Source organism: Podarcis cretensis (assembly GCF_951804945.1).
Source record: "Podarcis cretensis genome assembly, chromosome: 17".
Lineage (NCBI taxonomy): Eukaryota > Metazoa > Chordata > Lepidosauria > Squamata > Lacertidae > Podarcis > Podarcis cretensis.
The window spans coordinates 37,222,870-37,245,215 of NC_137187.1; the positions used below are offsets into that span (position 1 = coordinate 37,222,870).

At 45.9% G+C, this 22,346-nt stretch overlaps 1 protein-coding gene across 1 annotated transcript; it reads right to left on the reverse strand.

The window, feature by feature from the left end:
- Positions 1-456: 456 nt before the first annotated feature.
- On the reverse strand, positions 457-20,998 carry WAS (WASP actin nucleation promoting factor). The gene is made up of 12 exons (XM_079960098.1): positions 20,741-20,998; positions 18,558-18,698; positions 16,541-16,627; positions 15,588-15,684; positions 13,509-13,547; positions 11,974-12,024; positions 8,588-8,765; positions 8,079-8,121; positions 6,461-6,614; positions 4,797-5,182; positions 1,779-1,884; positions 457-1,034 (listed from the first exon to the last, which is right to left on the reverse strand). The coding sequence occupies exons 1-12, from the start codon at positions 20,852-20,854 to the stop codon at positions 982-984; spliced, it is 1,449 nt and encodes a 482-aa protein (XP_079816224.1). The 5' UTR covers positions 20,855-20,998; the 3' UTR covers positions 457-981.
- Positions 20,999-22,346: the final 1,348 nt, after the last annotated feature.

Genomic DNA, 22,346 nt, shown 5'->3' on the forward strand with positions numbered 1-22,346 from the left:
TGTTCTGTCCAACAGGCACATTAAGATCCAAGCCAATTTCCCTTCCCTGGAATAGAACAGAGTTCATGGAACTGGACTTTCCCACCTCCCCTTTCTTTCACAACCTTCTGCGTCCAGTGGGGGACCACTGGGAATGGTGTAAGATATGATGTGGGGCATTGCAGACCATTTGGCAGAAATCACGCCCCTCCCCTTGTGTGGAGAGAAGAGCAAATTAGGATCCAAGCCACTGAAAATACTTTAGTTTCCAGTATATATCTATAATACCATAAATAAAAGAATAAGGATTCATTGAAGTCAAATCTGGATTAGCGTCCCCTCTATCACACTGCAATCAAAACAACCAAATTTGAAAGTAAATAGGTACAGTATACCTGTCTTAAAGTTTGGAGACTGCATCCCGCCCACCCCTACCCAAAGCAAGGGAAAACATTCCTCCGAAAGGCGTGCAAATAATTCAGTCAACTAGGATTTTTATGTGTGTTAACAATACACTGGTTATTTTATAAGACAGAGGTTTTGCTTACATTCCTGTAATCTTCATACCTGCACATTGGCCTCAAAGGGGGGTACCACTTCTTAAAGACACACAAGATTATACATCGAGGAGAAAGAAAGGAGGATGAAGGGGCTGGATGAAAGATAATATGGCTCTTAGAAAGTTAGAGGAGATTAGAAGTGGTATTGTCAAGACCGGGGGTTTGAAAGAGGGAGGATTACAGCCGAACTTTCTAAGACTGTCAAAGGCTTGCAGGTGCACAGAATGGGAATTATTCTTTAGCCTAAGTGATGCTGGAGAGGAGGAATGGGAAAATAATGACCTGTCACTGCAGGGACTAAAGCGGAGCTGCCCTTGAGCCTACTGGATTTCTGCACAGGTTGTGAGGGGGACCATAACAGAGTAGCAGTCTGATTAAATGCCCACAGCAATTCAGACAGCAACAGATTGTCAGAAGGATCAGGCTTTGCGTCCTTCTGGACTCAGTCATCCCACTCGTCATCCTCTTCATCATCACCATTGTCTTCATCGTCATCTGTGGGTACAATAGAACAAAGCAACAATGTGAGAAGAGGCTTTCCCGAATAGCACTTCTAAAGTGCACCTACACCTCTTTTTCCATACAGGAATGAATGGTCATCCCATTCATTCACCCAAACCACCACTCCATACTTACAAGTTATTTCAGCCTACCCTTCTCCCTTGGAGTTGTATTCAGTGCTAGTCCTACTCAGAGTAGACCCATTTTTTAAAATAATAAATGAGTGGACTAAAGTTAGCAATCTCTATTGATTTCAATGGTTCTCCTCTGAGTAACAGTGGCATTGGACAGAACCCTTTGCATTTACAGTCATACCTCATGTTGCGTTTGCTTCAGGTTGAGCGTTTTCAGGTTGTGTCCCGCAGCGACCCGGAAGTACTGGAAAGGGTTACTTCCAGGTTTCGCCGCATGCACGGATGCTCAAAATGACATCACACGCATGCGCAGAAGCGGCAAATTGCGGCACACGCAGACGCGGGTTGCGTTCTGCTCATGTTGCGAACAGGGCTCCAGAACGGATCCCGTTCACAACCAAAGGTACCACTGTACCTGTTTAATACTAGATACAATACCAGTGCAAGAATCAAGATTTCACCCCTTGCAAAATGCCACTGGCTCTGTCTCAGATCTTAGCTTTGTCCTTTCCAGTCAAGCACAAAACTTTAGACAGTTTGTTAAGTTTTTGTTTGTAAGCACGCAGTTCAAAGGATGAGATGTATCAGATGCAACAAAATTCACCTGAGGAATGAATGACCTTGCTCCTCTTCTGCATCACATGCATAAGAGCTCCTACCAGGCCTTCAGAGCTCTGTGCAGGTGATGGCGGTTCCAGCACATCAGGGGTCTAAAAGGTAAAAAGATTGCAGGTGGTGTCATTAGGGCTTCGAATGTTGACGGCCCTTAGAACCCACACGAACCTTTCAACCACACAAAGCTGTCTTTGTTCACGCTGCTCTTCCTCAAAACAGATACAACTGTCACAATCCAGTGGACAGTGGTAGCAGGCAAATATTTAAGACTAGTTTGCACAAACGCAATTGACCATGTCCGGGCTATACCACTTTAAATTACAGGGGGGCTTATACCACTGAATGTTCTTCCAGAGATAATGCTTCCTTCCACATAAAATTCTAAGTAATAGAGAGAAGGGTTCTGGCCTAGTTTTCTCCCTGTCACACTAGTAGGAAATATTTATTTTTAGTTTTATTTGCCTTAAATTTTCTATTGAGATGTTTAAAAGGGTGGGGGCCACCAGGTGGCACATTGGAAGATGGCCGACAATAACATCTCTCTGACCCATACGAGGTAATTAAGGGGCTGCTATGGGAAGTATGCAGCCTTCCCTTCCCCCCCAGGATGTGGGGGACCCTGTCTTGCCAGCGGTGTTCACAATGCACCCCCTGATCTGAGAGATGGGGGTGCCGAACACTTGGCACGAGCCCTCGGTGAAGCTCTTCCTGACGCCGATTCCAATTAGCGCGTGCTGGTTGCTTCAGCTCGGAATTATAATTGGAAATATACGATTGGAAAGGAAGCTGAAGCACATACATCAAGTAAAGCTCGAGATAAGGCTGCTGATTAATGGATCTCTGTGACCGGGAGTGACGGACGGATAAGTAAATCTTCTGATGAATCACCACTAGGAGACTGTATGTTTGGAACGAAGGGGGGGTGGAGGAAAAAAACTTTTTTTCTTTACACGATGTGATATTAATAACCCTTCACCCCAGAAAGAAATAAGATCGTCGCGTTTTTATCAATCATAAGCAGGATTTTAAGAATCTTGTGGGGATGGATTACAACAGAGGAGAAGACTGGTGAACGGTGAGGAAGAGGAAATTTTTTATGACGCAGTTAAAAAATGGCGTCTCGCCAAGACAGGCTTGCTGGAGAAAGAAGGACAGGGGGGAGGAGAATCAGGATCGTTCGAAAGAGAAGGAGTGTTGGAATGCAAGTTTGACCTGACAGAGCCCCCTGATTTGTTTGATATATCTGACTAGCCTGAGGAAAAATAAAGGACAGACCAAAGGTTAACTTTGTTTATGGAAGAGATGAACAGAGGCTGTCCCTGAGAGAGATAGTTTTTGAAGAGTACAAAACCCACACAGAGACGCCAGTTTCCAGTCTGCTTGTGAGAACCATCAGAGATCGCAAAGAAAGGAATATATGATAACAACAAGATGAGAAAGAAAGTAATAAAGGACTATCCGGATCGAACTGGATAGAACTGTCTAATTTAAAGCAGTAAAATATGTGATGCCTGGAGCTATCCGGAATTTTGGACTCGTGCCGAGCTTGATGTATGGGTACCCTTAACAAAATTTAAAATTTGGCTGTATAATCTGGAACTAATGTGATTTGAATAATGTGATGTGATTGGCCTGTTAATAAAAATTATTTTTTTAAAAAGAGAGATGTTTAAAAGGGTAAAGCAAAGCAAAAACGACAGCAGAGAGAGAGAGTATAATGCCATCACAATATTACATATATGTGTACATAAGCATAAAGACAATTAAGGCAAATTCTCAGTAAGTGAAAAATAGGTGCCTAGCAAAATGAAAACACATTGTCCCAGAATTTAGCACAGCAGCACTTCTTAAAAATACATATATTAGTCCATTTCTCTTTTCCCTCCTTTTAGGTGCATAAAAATATCAAAAAGTAGCAAAAAATATAATGTCCAAAAGGAAACATTTGATGATGGCAGTTGGCAACCGTGTTCTACTACACTAGCAAAGTTAATTGTTTCAAAAGGGCCCTTCTATTTCTGGCCAGGGGCAACCCTAAACTTTTCTAAAGTTTTTTTTTTCTAAACTTCTAATTTTTTCTAAAGCAGCCGTCTGCTATACTCTCTAATTGTTGTTGTTGTTGTTTAGTCGTTTAGTCGTCTCTGACTCTTCTTGACTCCATGGACCAGAGCACGCCAGGCACTCCTGTCTTCATACTCTCTAATACCACAGGTCAAATATCACTCCATGAAAATCCCTAGTTGCAAGCTATGATGGTCCTTGCTGCTTCCAGTAAATGACCCAGCAATCCTTTGTGTTTCAATTCTAAATCTAAACCTATATATAGGTTTAACAGTGATAACTGCAAGGCAGGTTGAGCCCACTGTTCAATGTTGGAGTTAATTTCCTTAAACATCACCCCACCCAGAATGTTGATGCACAAAGACATTCCCACCACATGTGTACATATGTACCAACAAGTTGGAACCCTCTCTAATATATAGATGTCCCCCCCTCCCAATTGGGGAGTATTCCATCATGTGATTCCCCATCTGCAGTCTGAAGTGGCAGAGAACTGGAGAACTAGGCCTTAATGTAATGAGAACAGTTAAGTCTGACATCATATTTCTTTCCTCCATTATCACACATTGCCATAACTTTGCTATCCTCCTGCCACATCTGGTTCTTAAGTAATTCTCTAGCCCAGGGGTGGCCAACTCCCAAGAGATCTACTCACAGAGTTAAAAACTGGCAGTGATCTACCTCCATTTTGGGGGTGCAGGGCAAAGATGTTGAGTTTTTTTTTTGAAGGAAAGTCCTGTTTTGGGGGGTTCAGGTCAAAGTTGTTGAGCTTCTTCAGGGATCTACTGGTGATCTACCACAGACGTCCAGTGATCTACCAGTGGATCATGAGCTACCTGTTGGACATGCCTGCTCTAGCCAATCCAACCAGGGAAATCATATATGAGAAATCATACTTAACACACTAAGCACGAACCACCCTTTGATGCTCTCCACTGTGTCTTACCTTATTGAGTTGTATTCCTTGGCGTATCTGATCTAGTAATGCACCTCGTCCGGTGGAGGCAACAGCAGGTGAGCTAAGCCCTCCAGAGGGAAGAGGGGGAGGGGGACATGGGGAAGAACTTGGGAATGCAGGAGGGGGTGGCGGGGGTGGTGGCGGTGGAGGTGGCGGTGGGGCTGACCCAGCTGGGGGTGCTGGGGGACGAGCTGCTCCCGGCCGAGAGACTGGTGGAGGAGGTCCCCACTGAGGGCTGGGCTGTCCTCGAGAGAGCTGTGGAGGTGAAGGGACAGCTCCCCTGTTTGATACAGGTGGGATGGGTGGTAAAGGACCACTTCGGCTATGTCCAGGGCCAGAACGATTTGGGGGTGGGGGTGGAGGGTGACTTGGACCTGAAATGAGACAAATATCAACACTAAAATCACAGTGCGCAGCTTTAGTAGAGAACTATCCATGTATTCTAGAACGAGCAAAAATACTTTGATAGATGGCTTATTGTGCTGATCATGATTAGATCAGTAAGAACAACAAGGATTATTGTCTCTCTCTGAATACCAGTTGCTGGGAGGTTACCAGAGCATAGCTCTAGTAGAGCATAGCCTACGGAAGCTAGGTTACCCCTGGCAAATAGTGGTATACTGGTAGAAAGCACTCCATGCGACTGTGGCCCTCACATGACAGAAAAAGATCCAGGAGAATCACAAAACTACAGATTTCTTCCTTCAGAGAGACTGCAGCCCCATCAAGAACATGCAGTCATCCAGTCAGAAGAGCCGCCCACTGACAATAGCTCCATCTTGTCTGGATTGAGTTTCCCTTTATTGGCCTTCATTCAGTCCATAATTGCACCCAGGCTCTGATTCAGAACATGCACCACCCCACCTGCTGAAGATGAAAAGGAGAGATAGATCTGAAGGTCATCAGCATACCGATGAACACACAGACCAAAATTCCACCCCTCAATGGTGAAAGATAAATGTATACGCATGGACACACCCCTGCATGCCAATGCCAATTGTGGATTACAATCCACACATCTCGTAAGTGGACTCTAAAAGGTAAAGGTAAAGGGACCCCTGACTGTTAGGTCCAGTCGCGGATGATTCTGGGGTTGCGGCGCCCATCTCACTTTACTGGCTGAGGGAGCCGGCATACAGCTTCTGGGTCCTGTGGCCAGCATGACGAAGCCGCTTCTGGCGAACCAGAGCAGTGCACGGAAGCGTCGTTTACCTTCCTGCTGGAGCGGTACCTATTTATCTACTTGCACTTTGACGTGCTTTCGAACTGCTAGGTTGGCAGGAGCTGGGACTAAGCAAGGGGAGCTCACCCCATCGCGGGGATTCAAACCGCTGACCTTCTGATCGGCAAGCCCACAGCGCCACCTGCTACTACTCCACAAACATTTATGCTGTCATAAATTGGTAACCATTTGAGGTGACACAAGGATCTTTGTTGTTCTTACTGCAACAGACTAACATGGCTACTGCTCCAGAAGTTATTACTCCGATCAGTACATCCAAGCTCAAACAAAGTGTTCAGCATGGATAGGCCTTCTAATAGTCAGTGTAGTATTAGTTAGAGACCAGGATCTGGAGCCATTCACTGGTCCAGTCTCAGAGAGGCTGCCAATGACACCTGAGGTCTGAGACCCTCCCATTCCAGCAGCTCACCCTGTCGTCTCAGCTCTTCCTTCACAGCCTCCAGCCCCCCTTGGCCTTCAATGAAGTCATAGATAATCTTTGAAGTCTCAACATCAGTCAGTTGAGCCTCACTGATTCCCGCCTGGGAGAAGAATGTCTTCAAATCAGGATCTAAATTATTCACCTGAAATAAAAACATAGACAAATGTGTGTGTGTGTGAGAGAGAGAGACAGAGAGGAAAGAAAGAAAGAAAGAAAGAAAGAAAGAAAGAAAGAAAGAGAAAGAAAGAATGTGTTGCCATGTCTGTTCATTGCCCATCTTCTTGAGCCAATGCTCAAGTCACGATGGTCATCGGGTTACAACTGATAGGACCTGACTTCCAGCATAGAATGAGGTAGCTGGTGTGGTTAAAATGATTATACGGTCCTAACCTCTACCTAACCTAAAAAGGTAAAGGTAAAGGTACCCCTGCCCGTACGGGCCAGTCTTGACAGACTCTGGGGTTGTGCGCCCATCTCACTCAAGAGGCCAGGGGCCAGAGCTGTCCGGAGACACTTCCGGGTCACGTGGCCAGCGTGACATCGCTGCTCTGGCGAGCCAGAGCCGCACACGGAAACGCCGTTTACCTTCCCGCTGGTAAGTGGTCCCTATTTATCTACTTGCACCCGGAGGTGCTTTCGAACTGCTAGGTTGGCAGGCGCTGGGACCGAGCAGCGGGAGCGCACCCCGCCGCAGGGATTCGAACTGCCGACCTTTCGATCGGCAAGTCCTAGGCGCTGAGGCTTTAACCCACAGCGCCACCTGCGTCCCTTCTACCTAACCTACCATCACCTTAAACCTTCTTCATAGACAAATCAATCTTAAAACTTCAACTATCTTTAAGCATTACAGTGGTACCTCTAGTTACAAACTTAATTTGTTCTGGAGGTGCGTTCTTAACCTGAAACTGTTCTTAACTAGAGGCGTTCTCATCCTGGGGCAAAGTTCTCAACTTGAGGTAACTCGTCCAGATTAGCAGAGTTTGTAACCTGAAGCGTTTGTAATCTGAGGCGTTTGTAACTCAAGGTACCACTGTACTTCTGACCACTGGCCCTGAGGGCTAGGGCTGAAGGGAGTTAGAGTCCAGCAACAACTGGAGGGTCCCCCATCCTTCCTGTAGCTATTTAGGCTGTGCCTTATCACCCAGCTCCAGCCAAATACAGGAAGAAGATTAGCCGTACCAGCTGAGAGGTGAGAGCAGGCCAGGTGATATCCCTATAGAAGCTTCTGAATCAAAGCTGTTCAATGAAAAGAGTAACTAGGAGACCACCTGCTCTTCCTAAAGAACAGCATTGCTTCCTCTTGGCTCCAGTCTAAACTTTTTGGCACAGCAACTAGCTCTGACAACACCTTATAATTGGAATATACAAGCAAACCTTGAGAGAAAGGGCCTCGTGTTTTCAGTCAGGTATGATGTAAATAAGCAGGTCATGCATTGCAGAGTCCCTTCCAACGCTACAATTCTATGATTCTATGTATAAACACAGAGTTTGCAGGACTTCAGTAACTCAAAAGTCTCATCTCATACACATGTGAGACCTCAGGATAATTTCCCCCCACTGAGACTCTCTCTTTCAAGTCTATTGATGAATCACCGTGGCTACGTACGTCAAATCCACTGTTGGGATCCCATCCAATGTGCTGGATATGCCTGGAAAGGAATCACAGAAGACAGTCAATGAGTGAAGGCCTTGCATCGCAATGCGTCCACATGAAGGCTTCCAGACCTCTTCAACTTCCCCTCTCTTCCTTCCATCTGCAGCAAGTGACTTGCTTGCATCCTAGTTATGTTTCCACCACATTTCCGTATGAGGCAGCACCTGCGCATGTGCAAAGCACAGCATGGCAGTTCTCTGCTGTGGGTTAGGGTTACACACACTATGCTACGGAAGTAGTTCTTAAGTAGTTCTCAAGCTGTGTTTCATAGAAAATTTCCATATGCAAGTAAAGAAACAAGAGTTTCAAGGGCAAAACAAAAAAAGCCTGATATGAATACTTCAGAAAAAGAAACTGAAGTCAAGGAATCCTTTCTGTTATGTAGTTTGAAATTTGAAGATTTCCTACTTTCCCCAGATCCCAGTCTTTGAGAGGTCTGCATAACTTCCACAAGCACTCACTTGAACCCACTTGGAGCACCAATGTCAGCCTTTGAAATCTTTTTCTTCCCCTTCTTTTTCTCCACTGCAGTAGGAACAGGAAGTCCACGGTAGCGGGAAAATGTGATGTCTGGATTCTGGATGTCAACAGTTGCCAGAGGCAGAGATGCTGGAGGAGAGTTTGGCTGCATGCCACGTCCTTTGGGGAACGTAAGATGGGGTAAGGAAGCAAAAACCTATCAATCAGACCTCCCTCTACAACACTCCCTGTGTTGCCTGCCATCTCATACACTGTTTTCCTTTCTATATTTCATCTCTTTATTCACTAGCATTGTTTGGCTATATGTGTGTGTTTATTTTACCCAAGTCACTGGAAACTTTTTCAGCTAAAGAGCTGGATAAATATTGCCCTGCTGTGAGTGCTGAAGACTGTTCCCTGCAAGACCCTTTCCACCTGGCCTAGGGGGACAGGGCCCAGACTCACCCTGCTCAGCGTAAGAGACTCCTGGGAGGCTGGAGGGACATTGCCCTGCTGTGAGTGCTGGAGCCCAAACTCACGGGAACAAAGTCTGGGGTTGGGGCAACTGTTGAAAATGCTTTTAAATGTTTTAAAATAGTTTTTAATCTATGGCATTTTAAATTTTGGTTCTTGTTGGGTCTGTTTGTTTTTTGCTCTGTTGGGGGTGGGATAAATGTTTAGTTGGGTCTGGGGATTAGTTTAATTTTAGTATAACTGCATTTTTTTATTATTAGTTTCTACTGTTTTATTGGTTTATTGTATAGTTTGTATAACACATCCCAGGACTACCTGGGAGTGGGTCCCAGTCAAGAGAATGGCTGTGGCAGGTTCCAAGGGCACTGGGACACCTGATCTCAGTGATCACGGGTACGAGGAGGAGTTATGGGACCAGACTATGTCATTACCAAGGAGGCAGGCTTAGTCGTTGTTTGAAGACTATCCCTGCCTCCAGGTTTGGTCTTGACCAGAAGGATGCTGGAATCAACAAGGGAGACCCACGTGACCTTAATGTGCTGCTGTGCAATGCCAGGTCAATGATTCACAAGACCTCTGTCATCCACAACTTGATTGTGGATGAAGGACTAAACCTGGCATGTGTAACAAAGACTTGGTTGGATGAAGCAGATAGGCCTGTTCTTGGCTCTGCTTGTCCACCAGCTTTCTCTTAAGCACAGCAACCCAGGTCATATGGGGGGGGGTTTGCAGTGATTTTTAGGAAGTCATTAGTTTGCACCAGACATCCTTTTTGGAAGACCCAGCTTTCTGAGTGCAGATTTGGAAAGAGGTAGACCCCACCACGGGAGCAGGGCTGGGGCAGAAGAGTGCTAGAGTTCTGTCTAGTCGAGTTGCATGGGATCAATTCCAATCTGTTACCTCCGAGGATGTGGACAGGCTGCTTGGATGAGTGAAACTGACCACCTGTCTCCTTGATCCTTCCCACCCTGGCTCATAAAAGTGAGCCGGGAAGGGCTGGGCAATGGGCTCCGTGGGGTGGTGAATGCTTCCCTCTGTGGGGGAGCCTTTCCAGACCCACTGAAAGATATGGTTCTTAAACCACTTCTTTAAAAAAATCTTTGGACCCGGCCAATATGGCCAAATGTCACCCAGTCTCAAATCTTCCATTCTTGGGCAAGGTGGTTGCGCAGGTGGTCACTGAACAACTCCAGGCACGCCTAGAGGATGCAGACTATTTGGATCTCTTCCAGTTGGGATTCAGACCTCACCATGGGACTGAAACTGCCTTGGTTACGCTGAGGGCAACCCTGAATCAGGAAATTTTTAATGCCTAATGTTTTGCAATTTTTTATGTGCTGTAAGCCACCCAGAGTGGCTGGGGAAACTCAGCCAGATGGGCACGGTATAAATAATAAAATTATTATTATTATTATTATTATTATTATTATTATTATTATTAAAAATATACTTTAAACAAATAGATAAGGCGGGCTGCCCCTATTTTGCTTGCGCAAAAGCACACATCTTCCCCTTTAAAGAAAACTGACCAAGCCCATCCTCTCCTCCCCAGACCAACATAATGACAGTATATGGAGTTGCTGGTAATGGAACAAGCAGCTAAAGAAGAAAATTCTACCTTATTTCATAGAATCATAGAGTTGGAAGAGACCACAAGGGCCATCGAGTCCAACCCCCTGCCAAGCAGGAAACACCATCAGAGCACTCCTGACATATGGTTGTCAAGCCTCTGCTTAAAGACCTCCAAAGAAGGAGACTCCACCACACTCCTTGGCAGCAAATTCCACTGTCAAACAGCTCTTACTGTCAGGAAGTTCTTCCTAATGTTTAGGTGGAATCTTCTTTCTTGTAGTTTGGAACCATTGCTCCGTGTCCGCTTCTCTGGAGCAGCAGAAAACAACCTTTCTCCCTCCTCTATGTGACATCCTTTTATATATTTGAACATGGCTATCATATCACCCCTTAACCTCATCTTCTCCAGGCTAAACATGCCCAGCTCCCTTAGCCGTTCCTCATAAGGCATCGTTTCCAGGCCTTTGACCATTTTGGTTGCCCTCCTCTGGACACGTTCCAGTTTGTCAGTGTCCTTCTTGAACTGTGGTGCCCAGAAGTGGACACAGTACTCCAAGTGAGGTCTGACCAGAGCAGAATACAGTAGCACTATTACTTCCTATTATTTTATCTTGGTCACCTTGAAAAGTATAGTGGGTGGGCTCCCATAAGCCCAAGGATGTGATGGAGAGATGTACTCTTCAGCAAATGGTACAGCACCATGGACAGGGGCATCCAGTAAGGATGCTCTGATTTGGCAATGATAGGTGACCTTTTAGTTTTAAATCCAGTGCACTACTGCCACCTGCAACCCTACAACTGGTTAATAATAATAATAATAATAATAATAATAATAATACCCATAATAGTTTTATTATTTATACCCCACCCACTCGGCTGGGTTTCCCCAGCTACTCTGGGCAGCTTACAGCATATAAAAAAAATTGTAAAACATCAGACATTAAAAAATTTCCCGATACAGGGCTGCCTTCAGATGTCTTCTAAAAGTCAGAAAGTTTTTTATTTCCTTGACATCTGATGGTTGCAGAGAGTAGTGAAAATTCACAGTGGCCCAGCACAGGATGTTGCCTCTATTATAAAATATCATTTTAGTGATCTTGTATATCTTTTGGAATTTTTTAAAAAGGATTGAAATTATTTTTTATGGCTCTTGTACCGAGAGCTCTTTTGCCGTGGTTCATTTTGGATGCTTCTTTTACTGAAAGTTTCTGATTTTATTGCTGTATTCTCTGTTTTCATGTTGCATTTGTTATCTGACCTGTGAACTTGTAGTTGTGGATATGGGTACACATTAAATAAATGAAGAAATAGCACGCAAACAGAGTTTCTGCAAGCTGCTTACCATTTGAGTCACTCCCAGAAGATGGCGGCTGGGGGAGAGCTGGTCTTCTGTCTAACAGATGCAAAAAGAGTAATGATCAGGGTGTAAAGAGGCAGTCCTGTCCTGTGTTTGTCACAATCAACACTGTTTCTATTCTGCTGCAGTTCAGCTTGTGATAGAACCTACATTGTTGGTCTTGCTATCGGCTATGGACAAAACTGATGGAATTATATACCTGATTATTTCAATGAAAAGGAAACATCAAAACAATGCAGAAAATACTGTAATTATTTAGGCAGCATTTGAAGATTTCCTTTCCTCGCCTCAGACAAGCATGTGGATTTTGGCAATTTTCACTCCCGCTTGTGTTTCCAGTGGAATTCTCTGACATTGCTAGTGATAGCTCACCATCAGCAGCTCCAGGAGAATTCCCTGTGGGAGCTGCTGAGAACCTCTTGAAGACAGCACTGCTATCCACAGGCTCTAAAGTAGGAATGCCATATGTCCGGAATGCCATAGGTGGGATACGGCAGTCGGTAACCATGTCCAGACAGAAATGCAAATGTCTAGATGCAAAACTTTAAAAAGCTTTTCTGTCCGGATTTTCACATTTTGAAATATGGCAGCGCAACTCTAAAGCAATAATTCAGGATTCAGTTGTACTTATAGCAATACTTCCTCTCTGGCAACTGGGGTGAGCCCTCAACCAGCACAGTTTACTGACAAATTATGATTATCTATCTCTATCTATCATCTATCTATCTATCTATCTATCTATCTATCTATCTATCTATCTAATCATCTATCTATCTATAATTTTTTTAACATATATGTTCCAACAATCATTTAACATAACTTCTTATCTTACACAGTATTTTAGACTTCTGTCAACAACCTCTGAAGATTTTCCGTTCTTTATCACTTGTTCTGCATTTCTTAATTTCTCTGTTACTTTTAATTGTCCTTAACTAATAATTCTTTTCAGTCTTCCTTGCAATATTTCACAAAGTCCTCCTTACAGAACTTCTTGCAGTCCTACTAGTGTAATCTGTTTATCACAATTGCTTTTCAAATAATTCAAATATTTACTCCAGTCCTCTAAGAATCTCTGATCCCACAGGTTTCGAATCCTTCTTGACAAATTATGATTATCAAGGGCTTTCGCCCTGCACTTAATAGCTCAGCTCAGGTGCGAGTAACTTGTGGCCCCCAGTCTTATTTTAAAAGCTTCCTAAGTGTTAAGTGAGGCTTCTGGTAAGAACAATCTACCCCTCCTCTGGCAAACTACAGGGGAGGGGAAAATCGGGGGGGGGGGTGGAGAGAAAAGGAGGTATGATAAAGAGAGGGAGAAAAGTGTGTGGTAGAAAGAGATAAAGAATGAGAAAGGGGGGGCGTGTCTGCTTCTGGCTCTGGTTTTGGACTCAACCACAGCTGGCATGCACCCACTGACAGATTATTCTGAAAGGAATGGAGTCCTTGACAGAAAAAGCACCATTGCCCCTGCTCCGACCATACACAAAATAGCATAGGGATATGTGAGCAGGGCAGATACATACCTTCATTGACTGGAGGTGGAGGTGGCGGCGGCTGTCTATCTATAAAACAGGAAAAGATTTATGAAGAGGAGACAAGAGTTTCTGCCATGCTTCAGTGGAAGAATCTGGCCCCTCTTAGATGGAGTCTTGGTCAGCAGAGGGGTTCATTGTGCTGTAGGAACCACTCACTCATATCAGTATATATATACACAGTGGTACGATGCGGGAGGCGCTGTGGGTTAAACCACAGAGCCTAGGACTTGCCGATCAGAAGGTCAGCGGTTCGAATCCCTGCGATGGGGTGAGCTCCCATTGCTCGGTCCCTGCTCCTGCCAACCTAGCAGTCCAAAAGCACATCAAAGTACAAGTAGATAAATAGGCGGGCAGGTAAACGGTGTTTCCGTGCACTGCTCTGGTTCGCCAGAAGCGGCTTAGTCATGCTGGCCACATGACCCGGAAGCTGTACGCCGGCTCCCTCGGCCAGTAAAGCGAGATGAGTGCCACAACCCCAGGGTTGGCCACAACCTAATGGTCAGGGGTCCCTTTACCATTACCTCGGTTTAAAAACAGTCCGGTTTAAGAACAATTTGGTTTACAAACTCTGCAAAACCAGAAATAGTGTCCTGGTTTGAGAACTTTACCTTGGTCTAAGAACAGAATCTGAACCGTGGAAGGGCACCGGTGGCAGGAGGCCTCATTAGGGAAAGCGCGCCTCGGTTTAAGAATGGTTTCAGTTTCAGAATGAACTTCCGGAACAGATTAAGTTTGTAAGCCAAGGTACCACTGTATATATATAGAGAGAGAGTTGCTCACTCTTCAGCTCCACGTGGATGGAATTTGTTACTTTGTGAAAATGTTGAATTATTGAGAAATTAATTGAGTTTCTATTCCTAGCCCTCATGGTTGGAGAAACAAGTTTGCATTTCATGTCTAGGCTAGAGTTCAGGGGATGAAACGCCTAAATGCTGCATGCTAGCATGTCTCTTATTCATATCCCCCACCTGTTTAGCTCAGTCGTACACCAGCCTGAAGAAGAGTTTGGATTTGATATCCTGCTTTATCACTACCCGAAGGAGTCTCAAAGCAGCTAACAATCTTCTTTCCCTTCCTCCCCCACAACAAACACTCTGTGAGGTGAGTGGGGCTGAGAGACTTCAGAGAAGTGTGACTAGCCCAAGGTCACCCAGCAGCTGCATGTGGAGTAGCGGAGACACGAACCCAGTTCACCAGATTACGAGTCCACCACTCTTAACCACTACACCATACTGGCTTGCAATGCATTCTCTCTTCTTCTCCCATGACCCCGTGGCTCCTGCCAACAAATCCCAAATCCTATAAAAAGTTGGCATCCCTCTTGGTATATACACAGACACAACTTTGTTAACTGTCAAGGAACTGCCATCGGAGCCAGAGGTGGAGGGAAGGCTCCAGAGCGATGCCGGAGAGGGTCCCAGCAGGGAGAGAGGCAGCCCATCTGCTGGGGAAGGAAATCAGCGTAACACCAGGGGTGAAGGGGGGCAGATGGGGGAATTGCAGAGAAGGCTCCAGGACTCTTCACCGGAGACCAGTGGGGAGAGCACGGGTCCTCCGCTGCCCACACCCTCCCTGTGCAGAAGACTTCCACGCAGGGAGAGTAGGAGGAGACTTGGCGTCAAATAACTTCTTTGCTGGAAGAAGTTTAAGAAACGCCCACTGATGGATTCTGCCAGCGACTGAGACAGCCACAAGTGCAAGGCTGTCCAGAGAGAAAGGGTTCAACCAGGCAACCTAGCCAGGAGTGGCGGCAACTTACGCACAAGCAACCCCCTTAGAACCATTACAGTTAACAAATTCAGAAACATTTATCTGAATGTTTATTGTTGTTTTACATGTAATTTTACGGGGGATTTGGTGTCAATTTAGCATGGGGAAATGGCTGGCAGGGAAAGGTTAAGACACCACTTTTTTTGCTCAAAGAAGTGCCCTTCCCCACACTGCTTTGCATCAGAAAAAGCAGCCACTTTTTATCCATTTGTTTTAAGATATGATTTGTCCCTCAGTTGCAAACCCTGCCGACATATTTTCTTACAGCCGCCATTTTGAAAGAGGCATGACACCTACCCATTCTCTGGTTCCTCTTCTGAATCTTCTCTTCCACCATTTGTTGAAAATTGTATGCCTCATTCTCATCGGCAAAGTTGAGCCCCACGCTGCACTCCTGAAAGCAATCCCAAGTCAAAACCTCTGGGGTATGGGACCATGGCCGTTCCCATGGGAACAGCCCTATATGACTCCAGCTCCTTCAACAAAATTGTCACACAGCTCAATGAACATCCGAAAAAGGGAGCTGGAGTTTCCCCAAGTTTACATTTACTTATCTATTAAAATATAATTGAATAACTTTTATATTTTGAAGGCTTAGTTAAAAAACAACAACAATAGATGTACATTTGAAATTATATTGTGACTTTAACAACAAAGCAGAAAATGCTTTCATCTCCACATGCTAACTTTTCTTGCATACAACACAGTAGAATGTGTGACTAAAAATGCTTGTTTTATTTTTTTCTGATGTGCTTGTGCTTCTTCTCTGCAGCCTTTTTGTGAATCTTTGTACTTTTGTCCATTCACTGTATTTATTTCCCCTGATTTGAACTATAAAATGGTGATTTCCTTGAGTCAAAATGAAAGTACCCCTAAACATTTTTGAATAAAAAAGCACTGCCTACACATATATGCACATATTCACATAGCCACATTTTCAACAATCTAAAGAGCTCTCACATGCTTCCTCCTGCTCTGGAGGTTAGGACCCGAGCCAATGGCCTCAAGAAAGGAGATTCTGACTAAACATCAGGAAGAACTTTCTGACAGTAAGAGCTGTTGGATGGTAGAACAGACTCACAAGAGAAGAGGGTGGTCTCTCCTTCCTTGGAGGCTTCTAAACAGAGATTGGATGGTCACCTGTCATATATGATCTAGTTGAGATTCCTGCATTGTAGAGGGTTGGACTGGATGACCCTCAGGGTCCCTTCCAACTCTACAATTCTATGATTCTATGAGTCAATACTCACATCTCCTGAAAAGGTGTGGAAATAAGAGGTGGGAGCCAAGTAGACCAGCTGGCTGCACAATTCCTGCTCCCAGGTCATCTTCCTGTCCTGAAACAAAGGAGCAGAGAAGGGGCAGAGAAAGCAATTCCCCTTAATATGATGCATTTCTGTACATTATTTCCACCGATATATGAATTTTCACACCTCCTTAACCCCAGTATGTGCATTTTTGTATACATTACCAGGCTGGAGAACTGTATTGACAAATTCAAATAAGTGTGAATTTGGAAGGCTAGCTATAGTTTGCTTGGCATCTTATTCCAGAAGGGAATAAATAAAAACTGAATCAAATGTGTCCCCTGGTCTTCTTTGACTCCTGTGCCCGTGCCATTCAGACCTGGGCTTGTGGCTAAACCTTCTCTCCTCACTAGCATTTGTTGTGAGTTGAGGACCTGCTCCTGCTTGGAGATAAAATAAGACACATGGACACAAGTATTTTAGGTTAATGGGCTAAAAAAGGCCATAACTTTTTTGGTTACAGGATGTGAGTGGTATTGGCTTAGGCATTGGATCAAACAGACTATACTTGACTCCTGCCTGTTCTGCAAGGAGTCACACAAGGGTTAACAACCTGTAGGGGGAGCTTGTTGACTGGAGGGGGTGCCATGGCCCTAGCCACCACCTGGGCATCGGACAGAAACCATGACTGCTAGATTGCTTTAACAGAATACCCTTCAAGGGGAGGGGTAGGTGATGGTCACAACCTCCCCTCCGACACACAACGCATTTTCCCATGCCTAACAAAGTTGTGACAATTTGCTACGAGGTAGGCGAAGAACCAAGTGGTTGGTGCCAATCTCCCAAGTGGGAAAAAATCCTTCCCAAAATACAGACGTGTCTTCACACTGGCCAGATTGGATGTGATGCCCTCTGCCTTACTTGAGGGCAGATACCAAAAGATTCCAACTGAGAAACGACTCTGCCCCTGTGGAGATGGCAATCTGGAAACAGTGGCTCATGTTCTCCTGTCCTGTCCCCTTTATAAAGATCTGAGGAATGAGATCATCACGCCACTCCTGCTTACCATCCCAGGCCGCCCATCTGAGGCCACATTGTTCTTTCTTTTATCAGATCAAAATGATCAGCCAACAGCAAAGGTTGATAGGTTTATTGAGGGTGCAATGAGATTAAGGGCCACTATCTGAACGATAATCTTGGTCATCCGATTGTTGTTTTTACCCATTGTTGTCTTTTTAATTGTATATATTGCTTGTTTTATGTTGCTATGCTCATTGGCTAATACAGTGGTGCCCCGCAAGACGAACGCCTCGCAAGACGGAAAACCCGCTAGACGAAAGGGTTTTCCGTTTTGGAGGTGCTTCGCAAAACGAATTTCCTATGGGCTTGCTTCGCAAGACGAAAATGTCTTGCGAGTTCCTGCAGGTCCCCCCCCCTTTTTCTAAGCCGATAAGCCGCTAAAAGCCGCTAATAGCGCTAATCTGCTAAGCCGCTAATAGGGTTGCTTCGCAAGACGAAAAAACCGCTAGACGAAGAGACTCACGGAACGGATTAATTTCGTCTTGCGAGGCACCACTGTACAAATAAAGTTTATCTATCTATCTATCCTACCAGGCCCCTTGGACAACCAAGGCGACCAACCAAAAAGTCCATAGCAAGGTCAAGAACCCAAGCAAAAACCTAAAGGGAGGAAGGGCAGGTGATCTGAGGAAGCCAGGAACATTAACGGAGAGTCCGTGTGCCCGCAGTCATTCAAATACGGCTAAACCATGCCCCCACCCAGCCATGTTGGCTGGCTGGTGGGCATGATGCGGGCACAGGACTCAGTGATGCAGAGGGCTTAGTTACGCCCCCTGCAAATGCGGGCAGCGGTTCCCGCTCACAACACCTCCCCTCCGGGAAGAGGAGAGGCTCTGCGGACTTGACATCATTTTATTCTCATGAATGAGCTCCTGGTGCTCACACCTGGAAGGGTGACAGGATGAAAGGCAAGGCCACAATGGAGCCAGGGAATTGGTACCTTCAAATCATAGAAGCGCATGAAATAGGAACGTCTGGGGTTATCCTTCACGAAGCACAGGATCCCACAGCCTTGCTTGGACCAGCTTCTGCTGCCTTGAGGCAAGGCCAGGAGGAGTTGGGCCACAGTTGTGACCATGGTCTAGCGGGAAAGAGTAAACGCATGTTAATGATCTACCTGTGCCAAGGATGCCATGCCCAGGCACTGTAAGAGTCTCACGCCTCCTGCAATTTCCTACAAACCACACCAAATCCCTAACCCAAAGATGGAGAACCATAGACCAGGGGGTAAAACCAGGAGCAGATTTAGGGCACTGTGAGAGGTGAAGTTGCAGAGCTTTGAGAAGGAGTGGGAGAAGGAGACAACAAACTTATTAAAATTAACTTCTCCCAGGATCCAAGTCGTGTTTTGTGGAAGTATTATATTTTGGAATCAAGGAGGCCAGGACCCCTGTTTCAATATAAGGGCAGGTCTCATCTGGATTCAAACCACGGAGGAGCCATGAAATGGGGGCCTGTGAACAGAGGCAGAGCCAGGATTTTTTTGGGGGGGGGGGGCAAACATTGTTGAGCTTTTTTTTTGGTGAGATCATGAGTAGAAATCCCCCCAAAAAAGAGGATGTTACAGGGGGAAGACTTGGGGGGGTGGGGCAGGGCAGAACCTCAGCGAATTGAATATTTTTAATGCTTTTCAAAGATTTTTTTTAGGATTCAGGGGGAGGCAGCTGCCCCCACTTGCCCACGCCCATGCCTGTGAGACTTTCCTTGGGACTCTACTTCCCATCGGCCTCATCCAGGGACGTACCTTAAAGGTTGTTCCCTGCCAAGGGTGCAGGCCCAAGGAGGAGCAAAAATCACGCCTCTCCCCGCCCCCCAGCTTGGAGTGGCTAGGAGGAGCGTGTTGTATGATGCATATCTCAAATTAAGTGATATTTTATCTTGTCACTACAGGCCATGAAATATACTCAGAGTCGAGAGTGGATTTCATGCTCTTTATTCAGCTCATAGTGGTGAGGAGGAATGGAAGTTCCCCCAGAGTGTCTGCTTTATATACATTATTTACACAATGGGCCACACGTGATTGGCTAATTCCGGGATTCTCCTGTAAGCCAATCAGGTCGCGGATTCACTTCCACCTGGAGCTGGATTGGGTGGCTCCTGTGGACCAATCAGACTGCTGCATTCTGAATCCTATTGTTCTAGGACCAATCAGACTGCTGCCTTTTGGGTCCTATTCAACTCAGTACATAACAGGCCACATATCTGTTTGTGGATAAGGATATTCCCCTTCATATTTTGGTCCAGAATTTTTGAACCAGGTGAAAAGGTCTATTCTGAAGGCGTGTTTGACTGCACAATGGGGCTTTCTGGATGTCATCACGGCCCAAACCACCACACTGGGCCTCTTGAGGAAGTGGTTTTCTTCCCCCATTTCCTGCAGACAAGGCAGCCTACAAACTACGACCTGTAGCATTCTCACTTTACAAATCAAGCGATTGCTTCATAGCAATACCTCCAGTCTCTTCTACATGGAAGGTGAAAGAGATTCAAGATGCCGTGAGAAATCAGGTTTTCGTTGAGCATCCCAAGCCTAGAGCATTGCCATCTGCTGGTTTCAAACCACCCCGTCCGGGGCATCTTCTTATTTCCAAAACAATGCTAGTCAGTTACCCATTTAAGTCTGCATCAAGAGGCAGGAAGTTCTGAAGTGTAGGTGCTGCCACACTAAAATATTGATTTCTTACAAATATGGAATGAGTATTACGTGGCACCTGTAACAGAGCTGGTTCCAGAGACTAAAACTGTGAAGTAAGAATTTGTGGGGTAATGGGGTCTCCCCCCCCGAGGTACTACCCCTCCCCTAACACCCCCACACACACCACTTCCTAACTGCTCTCTTACTGTTTGTCATAATTTTCTAGCATTTACACATTTATCCTCAAGCCAATGCAGAAAGGGAAGTCAAGCTGAGAGGGACTAGCCCCAGGCCGCCTGCTCCAAACCAAACCCAGGGGTCCTCTGCATTGTACCACTTGAATCCCCCCCCCCCAATGTGGCCGTTAAATCCCAGCCCACAACCACCTGCTGTCCTTGTGGCAGCCTCCTCCCTCCCCTTGACTCTCAGGAAGTTCTGGCTTCTGCTTCCAAGGCCCTTCCGCCCCTGTGAAATGATAACAGAATTACCGTGCACTTTCTGCCCAACAGTTCAAAGACCTGCTGGTTCTCATGGTCCTCAAGGAGGGAGGAAGACACGTTCTCCTGCTGCGTCCGGGCTGCTGGCTTGGACCTCCGGCTCATCCTGGCCCTCTCAAGATGCCTCAGGGCTCTGCGCTTTCTGATCTCACTCAGAGCGAACTTCCGTGTTGCGAGGGCTTTTCAACAGGAAGCTCAGAAACCACCGGGTCACACGCATGCACACACACTGAGCTGGGTTCCCCATCTGGCTGACAAGGCCCAGCCACAGGGCCAGTCAGAGTAGGGCCCCGGAAGCCCATACACGTGGGCAAAATGTGACAAAACAATTTCACCCGAGAGCTGTGCATTAGTGCATCGGCCCAGCAAAAGAATAGAGAAGCATTTACTCAATGATAATTTTAAAAATCAAATGATTTCCTTCTCTCCCTTTTCCGGTGCCTTGTTTTCCTGTTCCCTTTTTTATTATCATTATGGCTAGGGCAAGTCAAGTAACCTTTATTGGCATCACATAAGAACATTCAGAATACATTCAGAATAGATAGGCCAGTGTGATCTCAATGGCACCCCAACAGCAGTTGGCCAAAGGGCAGTTGGCCAAAGGGCAGAAGAGGCGAGCAATCCGCCTCATCTCTGTGGGTTTCCAACAGGGCAGGATCCTGTAGCATACTTTGGCGACAAAAAAATCAAATAGAGGAACTTAGCTACTGTCTTGGTGAGCTCCTGGTCTCTCCCCTGTAATAAGAAGCGAAAAACCTCCGTCTCTGGTTTCCATGTTGGAATACATAGATGGTCTAGAAATTGTTGGCAGAGATCATCATACATTTTTTATGGCTAGGGCCCTCAAGAGCTGGAGGTGGCCTGGGTCTCCCTGAACCTCTTGAGAGGGCCTGCCCAAGGCTACCCAGCAAGATTGGGGCACAAATAAAGAAGCCAAGCCCAGTCTGAAATCTTCCGTTCTTGGGCAAGGTGATTGAGCAGGTGGTTGCTGAACAACTCCAAGCACGCCTGGAGGATGCGGACCATTTGGATCCCTTCCGATTGGGATTCAGGCCTCACCATGGGACTGAAACTGCCTTGGTTGTGCTCGTTGTTGATCTCCGGCGGGCTAGGGACAAAGGTGAGAGCTGTTTCCTAGTTCTGCTGGATCTCTCACTGGCTTTTGATACCATCAGCCATAACATCCTTCTGGACCATCAAGAGGGGCTGGGAGCTGGGGGCACTGTTATACGGTGGTACCTCGGGTTAAGTACTTAATTCGTTCCGGAGGTCTGTTCTTAACCTGAAACTGTTCTTAACCTGAAGCACCACTTTAGCTAATGGGGCCTCCTGCTGCTGCCACGCCGCCGGAGCACGATTTCTGTTCTCATCCCGAAGCAAAGTTCTTAACCTGAGGTACTATTTCAGGGTAGTGGAGTCTGTACCCTGAAGTGTATATAACCTGAAGCATATGTAACCTGAGGTACCACTGTACAGTGGTTCTGCTCCTTTCTTCTGGGCTGTGCCCAGAAAGTGGTGTTGGGGTATGAGTGTTCAGACCCCTGGGCTCTCACTTGTGGGGTGCCTCAGGGTTCTGTCCTCTCCCCCATGCTTTTCA